The sequence below is a fragment of the Carica papaya genome, chromosome 1 (genome assembly GCF_054855325.1).
Source record: "Carica papaya isolate Zhongbai chromosome 1, ASM5485532v1, whole genome shotgun sequence".
In the NCBI taxonomy this organism is placed as follows: Eukaryota; Viridiplantae; Streptophyta; class Magnoliopsida; order Brassicales; family Caricaceae; genus Carica; species Carica papaya.
The window spans coordinates 30,605,805-30,625,035 of NC_142309.1; the positions used below are offsets into that span (position 1 = coordinate 30,605,805).

General features: G+C 36.8%; 2 protein-coding genes across 8 annotated transcripts; both read right to left on the reverse strand.

The window, feature by feature from the left end:
* Positions 1-29: 29 nt before the first annotated feature.
* LOC110818050 (SWI/SNF complex subunit SWI3B) lies at positions 30-14,316 on the reverse strand. Of its 7 annotated transcripts, XM_088210531.1 has the most exons (10): positions 13,217-14,316; positions 12,754-12,898; positions 12,306-12,435; positions 11,335-11,374; positions 10,986-11,223; positions 10,215-10,276; positions 9,594-9,682; positions 5,994-6,101; positions 5,806-5,904; positions 3,951-4,435 (listed from the first exon to the last, which is right to left on the reverse strand). In XM_088210531.1, exons 1-6 carry the CDS (start codon positions 13,445-13,447, stop codon positions 10,224-10,226), a joined length of 837 nt encoding a protein of 278 aa, XP_088066657.1. In that variant the 5' UTR covers positions 13,448-14,316; the 3' UTR covers positions 3,951-4,435; positions 5,806-5,904; positions 5,994-6,101; positions 9,594-9,682; positions 10,215-10,223. The 7 variants fall into 7 exon arrangements, with proteins under 7 accessions (XP_088066651.1, XP_088066657.1, XP_088066656.1 ...); XM_088210530.1 differs by lacking the exon at positions 9,594-9,682; XM_088210528.1 differs by lacking the exons at positions 9,594-9,682; positions 10,215-10,276 and having other exon boundaries at positions 5,806-5,922; positions 13,217-14,308.
* Positions 14,317-15,479: 1,163 nt separating this feature from the next.
* On the reverse strand, positions 15,480-18,829 carry LOC110818016 (cinnamoyl-CoA reductase 1-like). Its single transcript, XM_022046749.2, has 6 exons — positions 18,496-18,829; positions 17,717-17,886; positions 17,003-17,185; positions 16,718-16,880; positions 15,931-16,120; positions 15,480-15,831 (listed from the first exon to the last, which is right to left on the reverse strand). Exons 1-6 carry the CDS (start codon positions 18,614-18,616, stop codon positions 15,696-15,698), a joined length of 963 nt encoding a protein of 320 aa, XP_021902441.1. The 5' UTR covers positions 18,617-18,829; the 3' UTR covers positions 15,480-15,695.
* Between the last annotated feature and the right edge of the window lie 402 nt (positions 18,830-19,231).

Here is a 19,231-nt window from a genome sequence, read left to right on the forward strand (position 1 = left end):
GGTTTTCCGGATCCCTTTACAGATAGATATATCATGGAATGACTAAAGTGAATGCACTAGAAAATAAACAATAAAGCATTTGATCGAATAAGGTAACAACAAAAAGCCAATTAAGTATTAAACATCTGTTTAACCTTCTCCCTCTACGCGTTGCCCTGGTTTTGGGCAGAACTTCTATTTAGTAGAACATTCAGCTGATCTACAAAAAGCATATTTTTAATTTGCTCCAGCTGTTGCCGCTCTTGCTCCATGTGTAAATCCAGTTCCTCGAACTGAACAATTTTATCACGGATCTCTTTAAGCTGTACAACATCTTACTTTTAGCAAATAATTTACTAGTTCCAAAAACAACAAATGAAATTACTCAAGCTTCCCGCACCTTAACTTCTGCAATCTCAGAAATTGCTCTTTCTATCTCCAGCTCTTCCTTATCAAGTGCTGAAACTGCATCTAAACTTGTTTTTTCCAACTCATTTTCTGTAGTGCCCCTGCCAGATGCAGCATCAGCTTCTGCATTAGAAAGAATGATTCTCCTGAGTTAGGCGGTCAATGAAGCAGAGCATTAAATTATCAATTCTATCAATATTTGAAACAATATTGCCGTTCTGTATTTCTGATTAGAGATCCAACATCACCTTTACCAGCACGGGAGTCCACCTCGGATAAAGCTGTCACAGATGCTCGAGCAGCAGATTTTGCAACATCTACACCGGCCAAGGCAGACAGAAAAGCTACCTGTTAAGGATTGCATGACTAGTTATGTACCCTCACTTTGCCACCATCAATTACTATAACCCCTCACTTTGCAACCATCAATTATTGAATACAAAATTTGTTACTAAACCCATACATCAGGTAAAATACAGAAAACCTTGAACTATGTCAATTCAGAAGCAACAAACTGATGACACCATCGTCACCAAACAGGACTCCAAGAATTTCCTCTCAACTCTGGGATTGCACCAGTTGCGACAAACACAGATTTGAAATAAAGGCGGAAAGAGAGGAAGCATGTACTTCTTTTTACTATGAAGAACGCAAGCTTACCTTTTTATATAGTAGACTAAGTAGAAATCCCAAAATCACAAGAATACCCCTCCAGGAAAAACAGCTTAAATCCAAAACATAATTGTAGCACACCTCTCCCTAGCCTAAAGTGTTGCTAACAATATAGTCTCTAAATTTAAGCCATAGATTCAACATAGCTGCATCACCCGGATCTATGTCACGTCCGAAGGAGGTATGCAAAGTTAAGAAGAGTCACTGTCGGGGGAGATCTGAGTGGCCTGGTGGCTAGAGATTCCCTTCCATGGTCTTGGTTTTAATCCCACTTAAGGGCCTACCCATTCTCAGATCTAAGTGCCTCATTTGCAAAAGCAAAAGAGATAAAGAAATACCCTTCAGAAATGAAGTAAAGGGGATGATTATGAACTCTCTATACTGTTGAAAGCAAATTAGCAAAGAACCTTTTTTTTGAAAAAAAATGGATAGCGAAGGACCATTAAATCATTAAAACACAGAAAAACTAAAACATTAAAATGCTTGGCTCACACAACAAAACACCAGTATGAACATTAGTAGATTTAGGTTCAGGATTCAATGCATTGCGCTTACATCTTAAATCACTAATGATAAAATTTGAACCCTGATATCATTTTTTGTCAGTTCAACTTCCTTTTTAAACATTAAATCACATCCATTCAAAATTGCGATAGGGCTCAATCCACACCTGAGTCATTATTGGGTTGCTTGCATCTGCAAGAGGCGTCAGACGCATTCTTTTGGTAGAGGGTGTTGTGCCAATACCTTCATATCCTGACTCAGTGTCAGCAGGATCTTTCATTTCGTTAAACCTATCATCAACCTCCCCAGAGTCTGCGCAACTGATAAATTCCTCCCCAAAAGGAAGTTTTATGAAATGAGTGATGCAATCCTTCTCACTTCTTCCACTTACATGCTGGGCAACCTTCCTCCAGTCATCACCATAGTGCATAATGGCTTCCAGGAGTTGTAGAGTTTCTTTGTCTGTCCAATCTGCCTTTGTCTGTTCACTGATCTCGACTCTCTTGAATTCTGAAGAATGAGGATGAACACCACGCCCATAGTTGCCCCGAACATAGCACCTTGCACAAAGAGTCAAGTCATACTGCACAAACAGAAATTGCAAAAATCATCATAGGAATTAGATTTTATCAATGCCTATTATATTGAGCACAAAATTTATGCATTTCCCTAAGGGAAAGTAGGATTTGGTGAAATGAAATAAGTTAACAGGATGGATCTCAACATGACAACATAGGACAACACAAGGTAGAGTTATGTGTTTGGTACATAGAATTGCCCATAAACAATGTTTTATGTTTCATAACAACTAAACAACATAAAACATCGCATTCAATAACTAACATGCCCCTTTATATTGTCTCGTATTTTAAACTTTATAAGTAAATAAAATAGTCTTACTTATTCCTCAGTTACGGCTCCTGAAGAAATGAACTTACATATACATGCGTAGATAGTCCTAATGCGTATTTACTCAGACATGATAAAAATGCAATATCAGATATCTGAATCTCTACAATTGGAACACATGATTACTCAGCCGCAGCATAGAGTATGCTTCTGAAATATAATAAGTAAATTAAAGAGGCCAACAAACAACAAACATGCAACGGGGAACATCTTAAAACGAAAAAAGAAAACTTACTAACGATTGATTTAAGGATTAAACTAAACAGGAAAAGGGAAAAGAGAGAGACCTTTTCGCAATAAAAGCAGGCAATGTTGCAAATAGACTTGCAACCACTGCAGATTCTCTTGGCAGTGTCTTTAATAATGGTGGGAGGAGACTGGAGGGAGGCGTCAGCAGGGGACTTGGCGTCCTTATCGTCCCACTTCAAGGGCTTGGTCAGAGCGGATGGGGAATAATTGATGAGGCCCCATGCCTCGAGGAAATCAAAGACCCTGCGGATGGAACCGACGTCGCCTACGAGGGTCCTCCTAACATCAGTAAAGGTGATCTTCCTTGGAGGATTATCTCTGAATTGCTTAACAATGGAGTTCCTGTAGTACATGTAAACTTTTGGGGTTTTCGAATGAGACCGAGATTCGAAGAACTCCGGCAGCAACCGGACCTCACATTCGTGTATGGTGTTCCACGAGAACCATCCTGACAAATTGCAAATTTACGCCATTTATGCTCATCTAACACGTTCCTGTTTCATTTTCTGTTGAGTTAAAAAAAAAAAACGAAAAGAAAGTGCAAACGTACTAGAGTAGCTGGGGACATGGACAGAGTCGGCTTCGGAGAAGGGCGGCGGAGGCGGAGGCAGAGACAGCGGGCGGGAAGCAGCAGGCGCAGAGGTGGCAGTTTCGGTTTTGATAGGGGTTGGTGACACTTGGGGGGATTTAGAGGGTGTGTCGGGAGGAATTCCAGGTCCGGCTGGTTCTTTCAACGACGATTTTGTGGCCATACTTCTTTCAAAATCGCCCCTTTGTGAGAATCAACTCGAGTGCTGAACCGACCCCATGGATTTTGAAGTTTGGAATTTACCCTTTCATCTTCTCAACGGGTCGGGTTACGAAGCCTTGGAAGAGATCCAAGTAGTGGTCTCAACTGTCAGCTCCAGAAATAAAGAAATTGCAAAATGGTTCCGCTGATGTAGTTCATATTAACATGGAAATTTTAAATGAGAAGCGAAAAAGTGTAGACTGTAGCATAATCATTTAGTAGTTATAATTTTAAAGCTCATCATCAACTACATAGAAAGCTTGTTCCTTTGTTTATGAACTTTTGAGATTCATTCTAACAAATTAGACGAAATATTTTATATTAATTCATGATTTAACTTTTTATGTATTCAAAAATAATATTTATTGACAATAAGTTTGGTTCCAACAATAAACCAATCTGGCATCCAAATCAATACTAGAGAATGTGAGAATATGACTACACACAAAATTTTGATTAAATTAAAACATGTGGGGAGCTTCCCCCATATTTTGAAGCGAAGCTCTCATAATCATCCAGAATGCAAGATTTTGACAGTCTGATTAAAACCTAGAAAGAAACTAATATGCACAAAAAGCTAGAATCATGTTTGAATACAATGCAGGAGACGGACACCACTGACACCAGAGACTTGACTATCTATACCCAAATGCCGGAACCAGCCCTACTAAAAAGAATCGTATGTTGATTCTACTGCGTACTTTTACACCATCTTATTTCTACATGGTTGCCAGAAACCCATTCCAGCATCCATCAATCCATTACTGCCACCTACTCAATCCGAGTGTGACAGTATACATGGCTTTAGATACACCGAGGTAAGGTAAAAGGAAGAGCACCCTCCGCGTCTTTCCATATCCCTTTCTCCACCATCTGGAGCGACTCAGACATCTGACTTCTCTGGTGAGCATGACTAAGTATAACCTGCACAACAAACAAGCTGCCTGCTAAACTTTTGATGCAAGAACACAAGAAATTAAAAAGTGTGATAAGTATATTAAGTAAAGCCACCAAGAGAGTGCCGCCCATTTATAACACACAAAAATTTATAAAGAATAACAACACAAATGAGGCAGCCAGAATTTCACATGAAAAAATTTATGGTGCTCACCTCCATTTTTCTTTATCCCAACTACAAACAACAAAACGTACATAAATTTCTTTGCAGTCAGCAACAAAGTGAATAAGATAGACATATGGAGACATGGGATATATAGCTGTAAATGGGGAAAAAATGGTAACAGGAAAATTAAGGCCAAGGCCACTAAGATGACCTCAATACCAAACATCACAATAAAATGGATAATGTTCTAGGATTTCCAACATCCTATAATTAAAACCGGAAAAATGAGTTCTTGATAAGAATCAAGTGACGGAGCAACACCCCACTGTCTCAGCCACTTAACACAGAACAAAAAGAAAGGGATTACTTACTAGATAAAGGTTCATGTATAATTAAGATCAGTGGCTTGGATCAGACCAAGGCCATCCTAACAAGTTAAACCCTTATCACATGGTAAAACAGCAGCCATTAAAAGTAGGAAAGATTTGAGAATAAGTCCACAACAAACAATCAAGAGTTTGTAAAATGTACCACATTTATCCCTAAAATCCTAGCAGGAGCATCACAGGTAAAAAGTAGAGAATAGAAAAACACCTAATTCATATCCCTAATTCATCTCTTCCCATATCTAGGGCTGTCACCAAGCTGAACTGTTAATGGACAGCTCCAACTCAAGTCAAATCTCTACTTGATTACAGGCTGGAGTTTCAAAACCAAACTCTGCGTGTAACCAAGCTCCTTCATATTATTGAGCCGAACAAATATTCAGCTCAAAAACTCGCAAAGACATTTGTTTATGGATTTAAAATATTATCATACCTATTATTTCAAAAAAAAAATACTATCATACCTAAAAAGTATATATGCTGCATTTATAATATGTTTACACATAGTATGATACAGTGCATAGATGAGATTGTATTTCAAAGAAAAGTTTAATGAGATTGTTTTTTATTTATCCCCAATCAGCCAGAATGAAACTCGGGCTATTTGGAGCTCAATATTTTTCCCAGCTTCATTTGCATCAAACCCAAACTTGATCATTTGCCTTCTAAATTGAGATCCAGGCTCCACCTAAAATAAGAACTAGAATGGAGCTTTTGTTGAGGTCAAGATTTAAACCAAAATTTTGAATCAACTCAGCTAATTTCCACCCATACCCGTAACATATAATTAGCAAATTAAACTTTAACAAATGCGAAAATGAGAACAATATAAATTCAATAAATACCTCTAGAATGCAAAATAAATAATTTGCAAGGCTAAATTGGAAGCCCGCCACTCATGTAGCAGTTCCACTGCTCTTAGTCCTGCTGCAATCTAAAGATACCTGCAGGTAAGCAACTTTCTACTATGTTATCAGAGTGGCTCCAAAATAATCGATAAACAAGCTTGATACCTTACAAAGTCAATAGTTACCTTGATCAATCTCTCACCCTGCTGTCTGATCAGAACCGCTACCTTGCATAAACTGAGAAGGAGCAGGAACTATAAACTGGGGTTGTGCTTGAACAGGCGTTGCTATACCTGACAAACAAATAAAGTTGGCCCATCACATGCTATATACTTCTCCATCAAGTCAAATATCACAAACCTTGATCAATTGTAGTATTAGACTAATGGAGTTGGATGTTAGTTTTAAAATAAAACACGGAGGAAAGGTTTATGATCTAAAAACAAGCAAGCCACCAGCACAAGGAATATTTTAAAAGAAAAAAAAATTCATAACATTTGAGCATGGAAGTACAATTTTTTCCTACTCCTGAGAAGGGATAGGGTGATACTATTCCTGGAATGCTACCTAGTTGAGAAGAGAATCTACGTTGCCCCCTTAACAAGTCAATTTAAAAGGCACAGATAATGGTGAAAGCAGAAGTAAAATCTCAATCACCATAATAAAAGAGAGATATAAAATCCATTTGACACTACCTATATTTAACAGGAAGCAGTATATTTTGTTTTTGGAGAATAAAAAGTATATTCAAAATATATACAAAAATATTTACATATCTATAAAAGCGTCGACCAAATCTCCAAGATCATCACCAGATATAGTGGTTGACCCCTTAACTTTTTAGAGCTTTTTTTAAAAAAATAAGTGGTTGACACCTTAAAAAAAACTTAACGCCTGAAACCAAGAATCTTTGAATCTACCAAAAGAATATTCTCGTTAAAAAAATATTTAATTAGGTTAAAGGGCATTAAGAAAAAATATACCACATGCAGTTAATGTAATTAATGGTTTATTTTCTTTTTTATTTTAGAAAACTTATATATATATAAAACTATAATATTTAATGAAGTGCACATTCAACTATTTTCACATGGTATCAAAGATCTATGTTAAGAACCTCTAAACTTTTTTACAAACTCTATATTGCCTTTATTACTGAAACAACAAAAACCCTAAAAATGAGACACCAGCCTACATAGTAGGCCACTTAGTCTAGCCACTGGCCGTCAGCAATCAAGCTAGCTTTCTTCGTCTGTAGCACCAGAAAAAATAGAGCCACAAGTCACAGCTCCTTCTCCTGCAAACAGCCAAGACCTCCTCTGCCATTAGCTGTGCAACCTGCATTTGCTAGTCAAAAACAACTGTCCGCAAAGCCTCCAACCAACCAAGCTGTGTGTTCCATATGCAATCGCGCAATCCAGCCTGCAACTGTTCCCTGCCATGTGTTTGCCTCCAGCCTGGTCCAAGTCAGACAGCCACCACTTCCCTAGCACTGACCACCACAAACCAGCTGTCTCCACCGCAAGCTGGACTTCATAGTCAGCCCTAGCAACCAAAACCTTATGGTGAGAAACAGTCAGAAGGAATCGCTCAGCTGTCAGCCACCAGAACCGCACGCCTGTACCTGCACAGTCCCTGTTCGGCTAGCCCTGCCACAGCCACATGCCCAGCCTCCTCAGCCACACACTGCCAATCGTGCGTAGACTGAGCCATGGCCGATCCTGCTGAGCACGTCTCTATCTTGATTATGTCCAAGTTCTACATCCTACTCAACCACTCCAAGCGGTAGTTCTGTCCAGGGCAAATTGTCGCATTATCTACTGACAACATCCTTCTCATGACCAAATTGTGCTATAACTCTCGAATTAAGTTAGATGTTACATCCCAAACTACAGGAACAAATTCCCACATGGGAAACTTTACCTGAAACAATAATAAATTTCAGCCAATCCAGACTGCTTATTGTTCTACCGAGAAGGACTATTTGAGTTGATGGCAATTAATTCAGATCACTCTCAAGGGAAAAAGAATGCTCAGCCACCTCTTAGGCACTGGACAAAAACTACGGTACGCTACCTTTGATGTGTGTATGAGGGAGACTTAATGATCACAGCATGGCTGTGGAACTCTACATCGCTAGAGAAGTGTGAGATACAATTAGGAAAACCTATTATAAAGTCAAAGATGCATCCCACATTTACGATTTGAATGCCAAGATGGTTTAGGAAATAAGAAAACATGTCAGTCACTAAATATTCTAACATGTTAAAAAGTTAGTAGTAGGCATTGGATCGGTACCGAAGTCTTACAATAGAATGCAGAAAGATGAAGATTAAGTCTATCAGTTTTGAACAGGATTCAATCAGGAGTTTGATTAAGAGTGAGTCCAAGTCTTAGACAAAGATGAAATGCCATCACTAAAAATGAGATAAATGCTATCGTATTAGCAAAAGAGAGCAGGAGAGGGATCATGTTAGAATCCTAGTCAATTGATAGTAGAATCCTAATCAATTGATAGTTCAACACTAATCTCCAATCCCCCCCAAGCCATGCCAATAGACAAAAAAAATTAAGCCAATCAGGAAATTCCGGGTCTAGCGCCGATAACAAGGATAATCTTTATGTATCTTTTGCAAAGAGCCAAGACACATCAAGATAAATACTGGAAACTCCCTGACAAACTCAATACCTCAAGCAATAGTTGAGGATTACAAGAACACTCCACAAAAATCCTGCAGACATGCCCATGTTACCCACCAGAAAGAGGAAGACAAAACTACTGATATCAATGAACTCAACACTGAGATAAAACAACTTGAAGAAATTAGAAGATCTTGAGAAACCCACTAGTAGGACACTCAGGTATGTTTTCTTTCTCACACGAATGAGTATTATATACTAATATTTGCATCAAGGAGGTGTCCGCCCATTTGTAAAAAAATTACAAAATAATCAAAAGTGTCAAGAAGATATGGATATTGAGTTCTTTACCCTATCATTCCTATCACATACTCAACCACCATCACAAGAGAACCCACAGAAACTACTGGAAGACCCACCCACTCAAGAAATTATACTTGACACCAAATTCACTCATTTGCATACAAGGAGGAAGAACTATGAGTTTTGAGTTGAAGCAGTCTGGGAATCCAAGAAAAATTCTAGACTAAGGTAAGCTCTGAAAACCTACAATATTCAATAATGATATACCCATTACAATTTGTAAAGAAACTAGGGCATGCATTAAATATCCCCTTTATTCTATCTCACAGTTTGTATCATTTAATAAATGTTCACATTCCCACAAAATTTTATTACAATTTTGAATATTGAGTCTCTCTAACACTATCTTTAAGACATTATCTTGTGAGAAATGGAAAAAGTAAAATTAATGTTAAAATGCCAGTATTAGATAAAAACCAAACATGAGAATCGACGGACTTACCCAAAGGGAAAAGACATATGGGTTGCAAGTAGATATTCACAATAAAATACAAGATAATAGAAAGAATATAAAGCAAAACCAATGGCAAAAATATATACCTAAACTTGTGAAATAGATTATCAAGAGATGCGTGATAACTAAGATGAACACGATGTGGATCTTGCTATCCTTAACTGCTCATTTTAATTGATAACTACAGCAATTTAATGTGAAGAATGCATTCCTACATGATGATATACAAGAAGAAATCTATACAGAAATTGCACCAGGATTTGATAGAGGGGCATAACCATATAAAGTTTGTAAATTGAAGAATGCAATCTATGTACTAAACAATCACCTGAGCACGGTTTGATAGATTAGCAAGGGTGATGACAGGCTTGGGATACAAGCAAGCTCAAGAGGACCACAATTTGTTTCTCAAGCATTCTGAGACAACGGAAGTTATTGATCTTTTAGCATATGCCGATGATATTATTGTAATGGGAGATGACGAAAAAAAAGGAGATATTGATACTCAAGCAATGCCTGACTAGAGAATTCGAAATCAATGAGTTAGGTAACTTAAAGTACTTTCTGGGAGTTAATATTGTCCGCTCAAGATCAGGGATATTCGTCTCCTGACAGAACTACATTCATGGCTTATCAAGAGATATGAGCAAACTAGCATGTAAGTCAACTAGTACTCCTACATTGCTTAGTTGGGAGACTAACAGAAAATGACACACCAATAGATAAGAAGATGTGTTAAAGATTAGTTTGGAGACTGATATACTTGTCACACACAAGATACGATATTGCTTATGCATTAAGTGTTTTAAATCAATTCATACACAATTCCAAATAAGCACATTTATAGGCAATCTACAGAGTAATGCATTATCTAAAAATGTCATCTAAAAAAGGAATTATGTCCACAAAGAATGACAAGTTACTCCTAAAATTCTATATGGATACATACTACACAGGGTCAATGGTGGACAGAAGATCGACCATTGATCATTGTATCTTCCTTGAGGCAACCTGGTTACATGAAGTAGTCAAAAACAAAATGCAATTGCAAAGATGAGTGTAAAATCAAAATTTCAAGTCATGACTCAAGGAATATGTGAATTACTATGCTAAAGAAAATTTAGAAGATCCGAAAATCAAGTGGAACAGCTCATGCGCCTATACTATGACAATAAATCAACCATAAGCATTGCCTATAACCTGGTATGACATGCAAAACCAAACATATTGAAGTTGACAAATATTTCACCAAAAAAAAGCTAGACAATGGCTTAATATGCCGACTAACTCAAAGCTTGCAGGTGTATTAACAAAAAAATGAGCAATCCAACATCCCGGATTATCATTAGCAAGTTGAGTATGGACAATCTCTATTCCCCAACTTGAAGGAGAGTGTTAAAGAGAGTATATAATTAGATGAAACGGCATTATGATAACATATATCAAATGTAATCAATGTAACTAATGATTTATTTCCTTTCTATTCTAAAAATTTGAATATATAAGACTTTAAAATAAAATACACGTTCAACCATTTTTCACAATTCTAAATTCTCAAATCTCTTCTATTCCTCTCCTTCCAAAATGGCGCAAAAGGTAGCCATAGAGTGTTATCACTCTGGATGCCTTTCCACACCCACAGTTCCTCTCTCACTGTGTCAACTATTTGACAAGAGGCAACTAGTTCATATTTATCATAGATAAGACCAGAAAGACATACCAGTCGGATATGTTGCTTGAATTGTAGGCACAGGAGAGGTTGTAATTCCACTAACGCTAGGTCCACCAAACTGCAAAATTTGATGACCGGGAACTGTATATCCATGAACTGTTGTGTACCCATGACCACCAGGAATAGTTTGACCCAATTGACCATAGGGATAAATAGTCGTATTAACTGTGCCGGGTAGTCCATACACCTGAAGGTATTGCTGTCCCATATAAGGGTTATACACACCCTACCACAGGTACCCAAACATAAAATCAGATAATCACCGGAAATGTAAAACAGTATTAATTGTCAGGGAAAGTAAAACTCCAAATGCCTCTGCCAATAGGAGTCTTTTTACCTGTGGATAGACATATTCAGGTCCATAGCCAGCTGCATACCTGTACAGGTTAAAAAGCCATTAAATATTTTGACCAGGATATGACCCAAACATCATGGTTTACTGTCAGATGATAGCTTCAGAGACAATATTCCATAGAGATAAAAATGCACGCGTATCACTTTGTTTTGGTAAAAGACCACCTAACAATAACGTGCTCCTATACTATCAATAAGACATCTCAAGCTAACAACCCAAACCATCAGGTTTGCTTTTCCTTTTTTTATCCTAATTTTGTCTTTTCCAAATATATCCATGACCTTGCCTGTTCAAAAAACATTGAGCCGGGGCACAAATCCTCTGCAACTACCATTTTTTGCATTCCTGCAATTACCAGTCACCATGTCACATCACTGTCCTTCAGACTGAAAGATTCCTGACTAGCATGGAAATAACAAATCCCTTGACCAACTAAAACTCCTAACCTAAGTGATATTCCATGTCTGATTTCTATATGAAAGACTTCTAAAGAAAAAAATGTAGGGTATCAAAAAGAGAGGAGAGAGAAAGTATATGCATAAGATACTTGCAATAGCTAATTGACGTACAGTATGGTTATGCACGTGTGAAGTAAATGCAGGGCATGACAGATTCATACCAACATAAAAATCCAAAGTTAAAATTCTTATCGGACAGAACTTTGGAAGATTCCATAATTGATACCAACTAGCATTGGGTCACGAGAAATGACAAAAGAATGAGTTGTCAAACATTTTAATTTTAGTAAGTAGCACAGAAGGCAAGAAACGAAGACTCAAAATTAATGTACAGAATCTATTGAAAAAAATTAGTTAGTCCCTTAAAAATCTGGAAACTTTTTCATCAATTAAAAAAGAAAAGATAAGGAATAAAACTTTCTTCAACTCACTAAGCCAGGCAAAATAAGCTGAGTCAGATCGCAGACTCAAAATACCAGTTTATTTGCAACTCACCCATAGGGAGGATACATCACTCCTTGGTGATAGCCGTATGAGAGAGGCTGCTGATAGCCAAAATTTCCAACATAAGCTCCACGGGGCGCCTGCACACTTCCAACATATGGGGAAGCTGGTCTAAGACGTCCTACAAGAAACAAAATAAATGAGCTGAGATATACTTGGGAAATAACCAATGAAATTTGTTAAAAAGGTCAAGAAAGAAAGGCAACGGAAACTCTGCAGGGTCATAGTTTAAAAAAGGAAATAAATCTCTACTGGGAAAAGAAAATGCTAAAATTAAATGCAAAAAGACATTGATGCTTATATGAATGCAAAAATGCCGTATAGAAAGTAGCCCAACTAATTAATTTAATAGGTTTTTTGAGAAAATAAAAAATTTTAGGTCGAGATGTCCCTGCAGGCACATATATATTGTGCAAATGAGTAGCACATTTAGACTAACCAGGCAAATTAGATATGATACCATAAGGTAGAGATGGCCGAGGTCGCCCAAGGGATGCCAAATTACAATTCGCACGCCTGCCATCAATAACCGGAGTTGGATCAGCGCAAGCTCTCTTTGCGGCCTCTGGTTCCCGGAAAGTCACCTACACCCTCCATATAAATACGAACAAAGATTAAGTCATACTCCAGTAATCAAAAGACACCTTTTTCATTCATAGAAACGTCTGATTGCAGACATTAATAATAGCAGACAACGGATACCATGGTTAGATTCACCAGTTTCCCACCATTGAGAATAAAACAAAAACAGAATTATTGTTATCCAATTCGTAAATGATTTGTTAATCCAAGCGAGTAGATGCTGTAGAATTTCAAGCTAGAATCAGGAGAACTTTGATAATTAACAATGTTTACAATGGATATCGTTATCGGCTAAATCAGCGAAATAAGAAAATACTCACAAAACCATAGCCTTTGGATCGGCCGGTATTCTTATCAGTGATAACGACGGCCTCAAGAATCTCACCGAATTGCTCGAAATAGCGACGCATGGTTTCGCTTTGAGTTTCCCAGGCAAGGCCCCCAACAAAGACTTTGGTGTATGTAGTGTCTCCAAAAGGGGAATTCAGGTATTGAAACCCAGAACTGGAACTTGATCCCGAGCTTGGACCCGGAATCGGCTGATACGCCATGAATGAGAAATTTCACAGAGAGAAATCGATTGAAAAATGTAGACGAGAAAAAGGGCAAGATGCTTAAGAAGAGAAACGATGGACTTGCAGAAGACGAATCCTAAGTTGTACTAAAAATCCACCCAATGCATGATTTCAACGACAAAACCCCAGAAAAACCCTAGATAAGGACGAGATATACCTAGAATCCATTGAATTGAAAGGGGATCAAAAAGGAACATGAAGGGTTACGCTATTTTTCACGGGAAAAGGAAAAGATCGGAAAGCCAAGGGAGGTGATGGAGCCAATAGGCCTTAAGAATCATAATAAAAAGAAAAAAAAGGCGAGTAGAGAAATTTCTTTTTTTAAAAAAAGGAGAGAGAGAGAGAGAGAGAGAGAGGGAGAGAGAGAGAGAGAGAGAGGGTGAGAAAAATAAAAACCCTAGAATTGAGGGGAGATGGGCCAAAGGTGGGTGAAGTTGGTGGTGGGATTCAATGGAACATAGAGAGCATGTAGTGGGCTTCGGCTTGTATTAGAAAAGGTGGCGACTGGTGAGGGAAATATATTGCGAAACCAAAAAGAAAGGAAAAAAAAAGACAAGAAGAATCTTTTTGAAGTGGATACTATTAACAGTAGTAAAACAAAGTATATACTGATTTAGTATAAATGAGTAGTAGTAGTGAAAAGGGGAAGCCAAAGGAGAGTTCGAGTCCAACTCCTCCTTCTTCGTATTTTCATATTTTGGTAAAAGAAGAAGAAGAAGAAGAAAAATGATTATTTACACGGGAAGAGCAGAGAAACAAGGAAAGAAGAGAAACGAAGAAGGAAAAGAGAGTTCTCAATGAAAGCGATATAGCTTAGGAAGGTTGCCATGCGGGTCCCTTCTCTCTCTCTCTCTCTCTGATGTATGTTAAGACGATTGCCTTTATCGACTACTGATGTCTAGAGGTAGATCATACAGACACTGAGTTGATATATATTTACAAACATCCATCAGTTAGAGTTATAGTATTTATTCTTATTTATGATCTATTTAAAAGTATATATTAAAATTTTAAATTCAGTCGGAGTTTCAGAAACATTTACAAGCTTGCCTCTCTGATAAAAGACAAATAATCCTTATAAATTACGTTACTAAAATTTTGTTTTTAGTGTGATAACCTCCACATAAATTGTGGATTAGAGTTTTCAAGTAATTTTGTTAATAGTATAAGAAGAAGTGAAAAAGAATATTACAGATAGGAGAAGAGAAGAGAGAGAAACGGATAAGAGTTGAGGAGGAAGGGGGACCCCATCCCAAATCAGATTGTTGCATTATTATTATTTTTTATTTTGATTAATGAGTATTTATTCTCTGTCGTCAACCCCATAGTAGCATACATGCAATCCCTAACATTTTATTATCTGTCTGTCTCTCTTAAACGTGGAAAATGTCAAATACATAGGTTCAATCTATTGGTGGCCACGTATGAGTTCAGTAGCAGAGGAGAATTGATTATTATTAAAAAATTAAGAATGATAAGCTTAATTTACCTAAATAATAATATAATTATAATTATGTTTCCATATTTTAAGCATAAGATTTAAACAAAAGAAAGATGGGCATGTTAGAATTGGTTGTAATTGTCTAATTGACTATGTACCAAAGAATTAAAAGAATCGCAGTTTACAGATAAGAAATTAAAAAAAATGTAGTGGCATAATGTTTTCAAGTAATTATCATTACATTATTTTTTTTTAAAACTTTCCATCCATCAACTCCTGCGAGATTTCCTCTTTCCGAATCGTATGCCACACCATCCCCTAACTTTTTTTATTTTATATAAATTATCAAGTTATTCACCATTTTTAATATTTTTTATTTATTTTATTATTATTATTATTTTTTTAGAAAAAAAAAAAAGATAATTCCATCAAAATATACTTTTTGTCATTTAATTTTCGTATACTGTATACCAAAACCAGAAATATTATTGAAGGGAAAGATGAATTGAAACCACTACCTAGTGCATTTCTAAACTGTAACAAGAAAGAAAATCTCAACAACAATCATTAAAAACTTACAAACTTTTAGCTTCTGTAACAACAAAAATCGGAGTAGCAGCTTTGGAGTACCCAAATAAAAAGCACTACTAACTAAAGTTTAAAACCTGTTTGGAAACAAGTCTACTGATAGTGTATTATCAACTATGCTGTTTGTAACCCATAAACTCCAAGGCCCGCCAAGGACCACAAGCTGATAACATAAAATTACCAACAATTTCTCTTCTAATCCAATATCCCACCATTTTGGTAGCTCTTGACGGAATCCACTAGAGTTTCCTCCAATTCCCGGTATTTCCAACCCAAATTCTGCAACTTCACTGAACTCAACAAACCTTCCTCCTCCGCCACCTCCGTGAAGCTGCAATTTATAACCAGTTGTATTGAAAGTTATAATTTTGATATGGAGTGAAAAAGAAGTCCATGGTTGCACAGATAATATGCAGCACAGGAGGCTTGCCTTTTAGGATACTTGTAGTGAGGAAATAAACTCTTCAGTTTATCAACCAGATCCCTCATTTTGATCGCATGTGCCGTGCATATGTATCTTCCTTCAGCCTCAGGCTTCTCGTATAACAAAAGCACTGCTTCTGCTACATCACGTGCATCCACAATTCTCAGGAGTCTGTTGTCCTTTGACTCGAACCCTTCTGTATACACCAATTGCAGAAAATTATTGTCAGAAATTCTAACCTAATAGGGATTCTTGGTCAGATGAAGAGCTCAACTAGAAGTTAGAAACAAAGACTTAATGGGAATTAGTGATATAAAAAAAAAAAAAAAAAAAAAAAAAAGCCAAGCTAGATTTATCATAAACTTTACTGATAAATTAGCAATTTTACATTTAAAGAAAAAACATGCAGTTACCCACCATGCATACAACTATTGTACTCATACTGGATAGCTAGTGGGCATCCATTCAGGAATTAGGATATCCAAAAGTATGATTTTAATCTTGTACATCACCAGAAAAGTTCAGCATCAACAAAAAATAGCAAGCTGATTTATGGGAATCTCAGACTGCAAGGCAAGATTTTCTTTGTTGCTAGCATCATTATCTCAGAATCTAATATCTACTTTCACATTCAAAACTTTTGACCTTAGCATTTATGTGATTCATCAAATACCATTATACAACAGTCAGAACTTCCACGCACATTTCCACCAGAAAGGAATGTAATGAATAAAGACAATTATATGCAGATGTCCAATAAAGACAACAGTAAAGATTTGAGAAGAGTAGACACCTCTCAAAAGCTTGATGAGAATCAAGCTACTGGCATTTACTGTGGGCTGCAGAAGTGGCCCCCAAATGATAGTAGGGCAAACTGTAACAACATCAAGCCCACTTCTCTTTGCAAACTCAAAAGCCTCCATTTCTGCTTCTGTTTTTGAAAGACAATACCAGTTCTGGTTCAAATACAGAATCAGACATTCAGTTGACAATTACATGAACCATTGCTCAGAACCAGAAAATAGTTTGCAACTAAAATAAGAAGATTAATGCACAATTGGCTTCTGTGAGAGTTCACCTTCGTTGTCCGGCAGTATTCCTTGTCAGACCAGCATGTTTCATCTTTCACTTTATCTTTTGGCCATCTAGGGTTCATGGAAACTGCGGCAACAGAGGACACAAAGACAACTCGTTTAACTTTTGCTTCCCTGCACACTTGAAGTACATTGAGTGTACCCTTTACAGCTGGTTCAAGCACTTCCTGCAAAGAAAACAGAAAGCTGGAGAATCCAAAATGAAGTGAAAATAATTTTGGGCTAAATCACAAACAAGAATAAGACCATAATGATTAGTTACTTCCAAACATGCTTTCAGTTTTTTGCCTTCTTTTATCTATTATATCAGTAATAATTCCCGCCAGAGGATGTAACTATACAGAAGTTACAGTTCCTGCTGCAAGAAACATATTAAATATATAATCCTAAGATGTATAGTGATTTCATCGTATTAGCATCAGCTCACGGGTTCATTAACTAACTTAATGTTCTCGTATTAAGATTGGACAATGCGGTGCGTTTTGGACCTTGCTTTCTTGTATATATAATAATACAGATTCATTTTGGTTGAGTCAAGAAATACAGAAACAACAATGCACAGTGTATATACTACAAGAGAGCAAGGTCCAAAATGCACCGTATTTGTCCAATCTTAACACAAGAACATTAAGTTAATAAATTAACAAGTTTAACTAACGCTAATACATCAAGCTAATCTGGCAATCAGGAATTCTTGCCTCAGGATTTGGAACAACAATAGACGGAACAGGAGAGGCAACATGGAAGACACCAGTGCATCCTGTGATGGCTGAATGAAGAGATTCGTAATTCAGCAAGTCTGCCTTGAAGAGTCTAAGATTTTCTGGTGCTTTCTCTAGATTCTTCAAATGGGCATATTTTGGATCACCTGCTCATCATTAAGGAATTCATAAAAACATAACTTCTATCACCAGTTTTCTAATATACCTAACATGTATACAAACATCCCAAATCTCAATTTTTTTAAAAAAAAGTGATTGTGCATGACATGATTAATTAGAAATTTAAAGAAAAACACTTGGGAAAACATGTTAGCACAACACCTAAATACAGCAGTCAAGAGCTGTCTATTCCACTTCCCCAAAAGAGAACATCTGCAGATCAATATATAATCACAATCTCCTTCACTTTTTGCTACCTTCACCATTTGGTTCACAGAATATATGTCGTGTCATTCAGAAAAATACGTGCTATAAGTTTTATCAATACACAGCCTCGGCATCATTAACACAATATAAGGTTTAAAGAATTTAAGCAAAGTCAGAGCCAAGGAACAATTTTAACAGTACAGAAACTGCAATTTATCAGACAACCTAAATTAATTGGGAAGCAGATTAAAAAGGGCGGATTGCACTAGCAAGAACAGTGAACAAAAGCACGCGAACATAAAATTGCAAGACAAGCGCACTGCAGCTTCAAATCGAAAGTATTACTAAGAAAAGGTAAACAAAGAGTGAAAAGCGGGTTAGTATTATACCGGGTTCTCTAACAGTGCCATGGACGATGAAGTCGTTAGAGAGAAGAAGCTTAACGACCCAAGCGGCGAGGAAGCCACCAGCACCCGTCACGCAGATTCGCCCCTTCTCCATCATCGCCATTTCTTTTTTGTCTGAAATGTTTCTCTGAATATAACTTGAAAATGAAACAAAAAAATAGCGGTGTTATGCTATAAATTTCTCTGGTCATTATCTTCTTTTCCTTTTCTGTATAATTTCCATTAGGTTCGTGATTATCGTATGGTTGTCTGTTTGCCAATAAGTACCCATGTGTGTGTGTGTGGGGGGTGTTTTGAGATTTTTCCAATTTGACACATTGAAGCCTGAGCATAGGTTCGGAATTGGGTCGGATGAGAACTAAAAATGAGAGGAATATAGATGGAAGACGAGACCATTTAACTTCTAGTTTGGTCCGGTTTGAACCAAAATTGAGTAATTTTTAAATAAAATTTAATTAAAAATTAATAAATGGAAAGAAAACTAATCTATCTTCTCTTCAAACTCCCTCCTTCCACAATATCCACCAAGACAAAACAAAATATATATATATATATATATATATATTTGTGCTAACAAATAAAAGACAAAAAGTGGATCTCAATTAGAATGCAATATTTGGCCATTACTTTTTGAGTATTTTCTTCTACAGGCTCATACTAGTTAAACTTTTTTACAACTTCTTTTACGTTTAAATCCTTTAAATATTTCACCTTTAGC

Coding starts and splice junctions, on each gene's coding strand:
- LOC110818050 (XM_088210525.1), bottom strand. CDS start 3,473: ATGGCCACAAAATCGTCGTTGAAAGAACCAGCCGGACCTGGAATTCCT. Junction 736..1,729: donor GCAACCCAATAATGACTCAG/GTGTGGATTGAG, acceptor AATCCTTAACAG/GTAGCTTTTCTGTCTGCCTT. Junction 511..635: donor GGACTCCCGTGCTGGTAAAG/GTGATGTTGGAT, acceptor TTTCTAATGCAG/AAGCTGATGCTGCATCTGGC.
- LOC110818016 (XM_022046749.2), bottom strand. CDS start 18,616: ATGGCGATGATGGAGAAGGGGCGAATCTGCGTGACGGGTGCTGGTGGC. Junction 17,186..17,716: donor TTGTTGTTCCAAATCCTGAG/GCAAGAATTCCT, acceptor TTTTCTTTGCAG/GAAGTGCTTGAACCAGCTGT. Junction 16,121..16,717: donor TCTCATCAAGCTTTTGAGAG/GTGTCTACTCTT, acceptor TGGTGTATACAG/AAGGGTTCGAGTCAAAGGAC.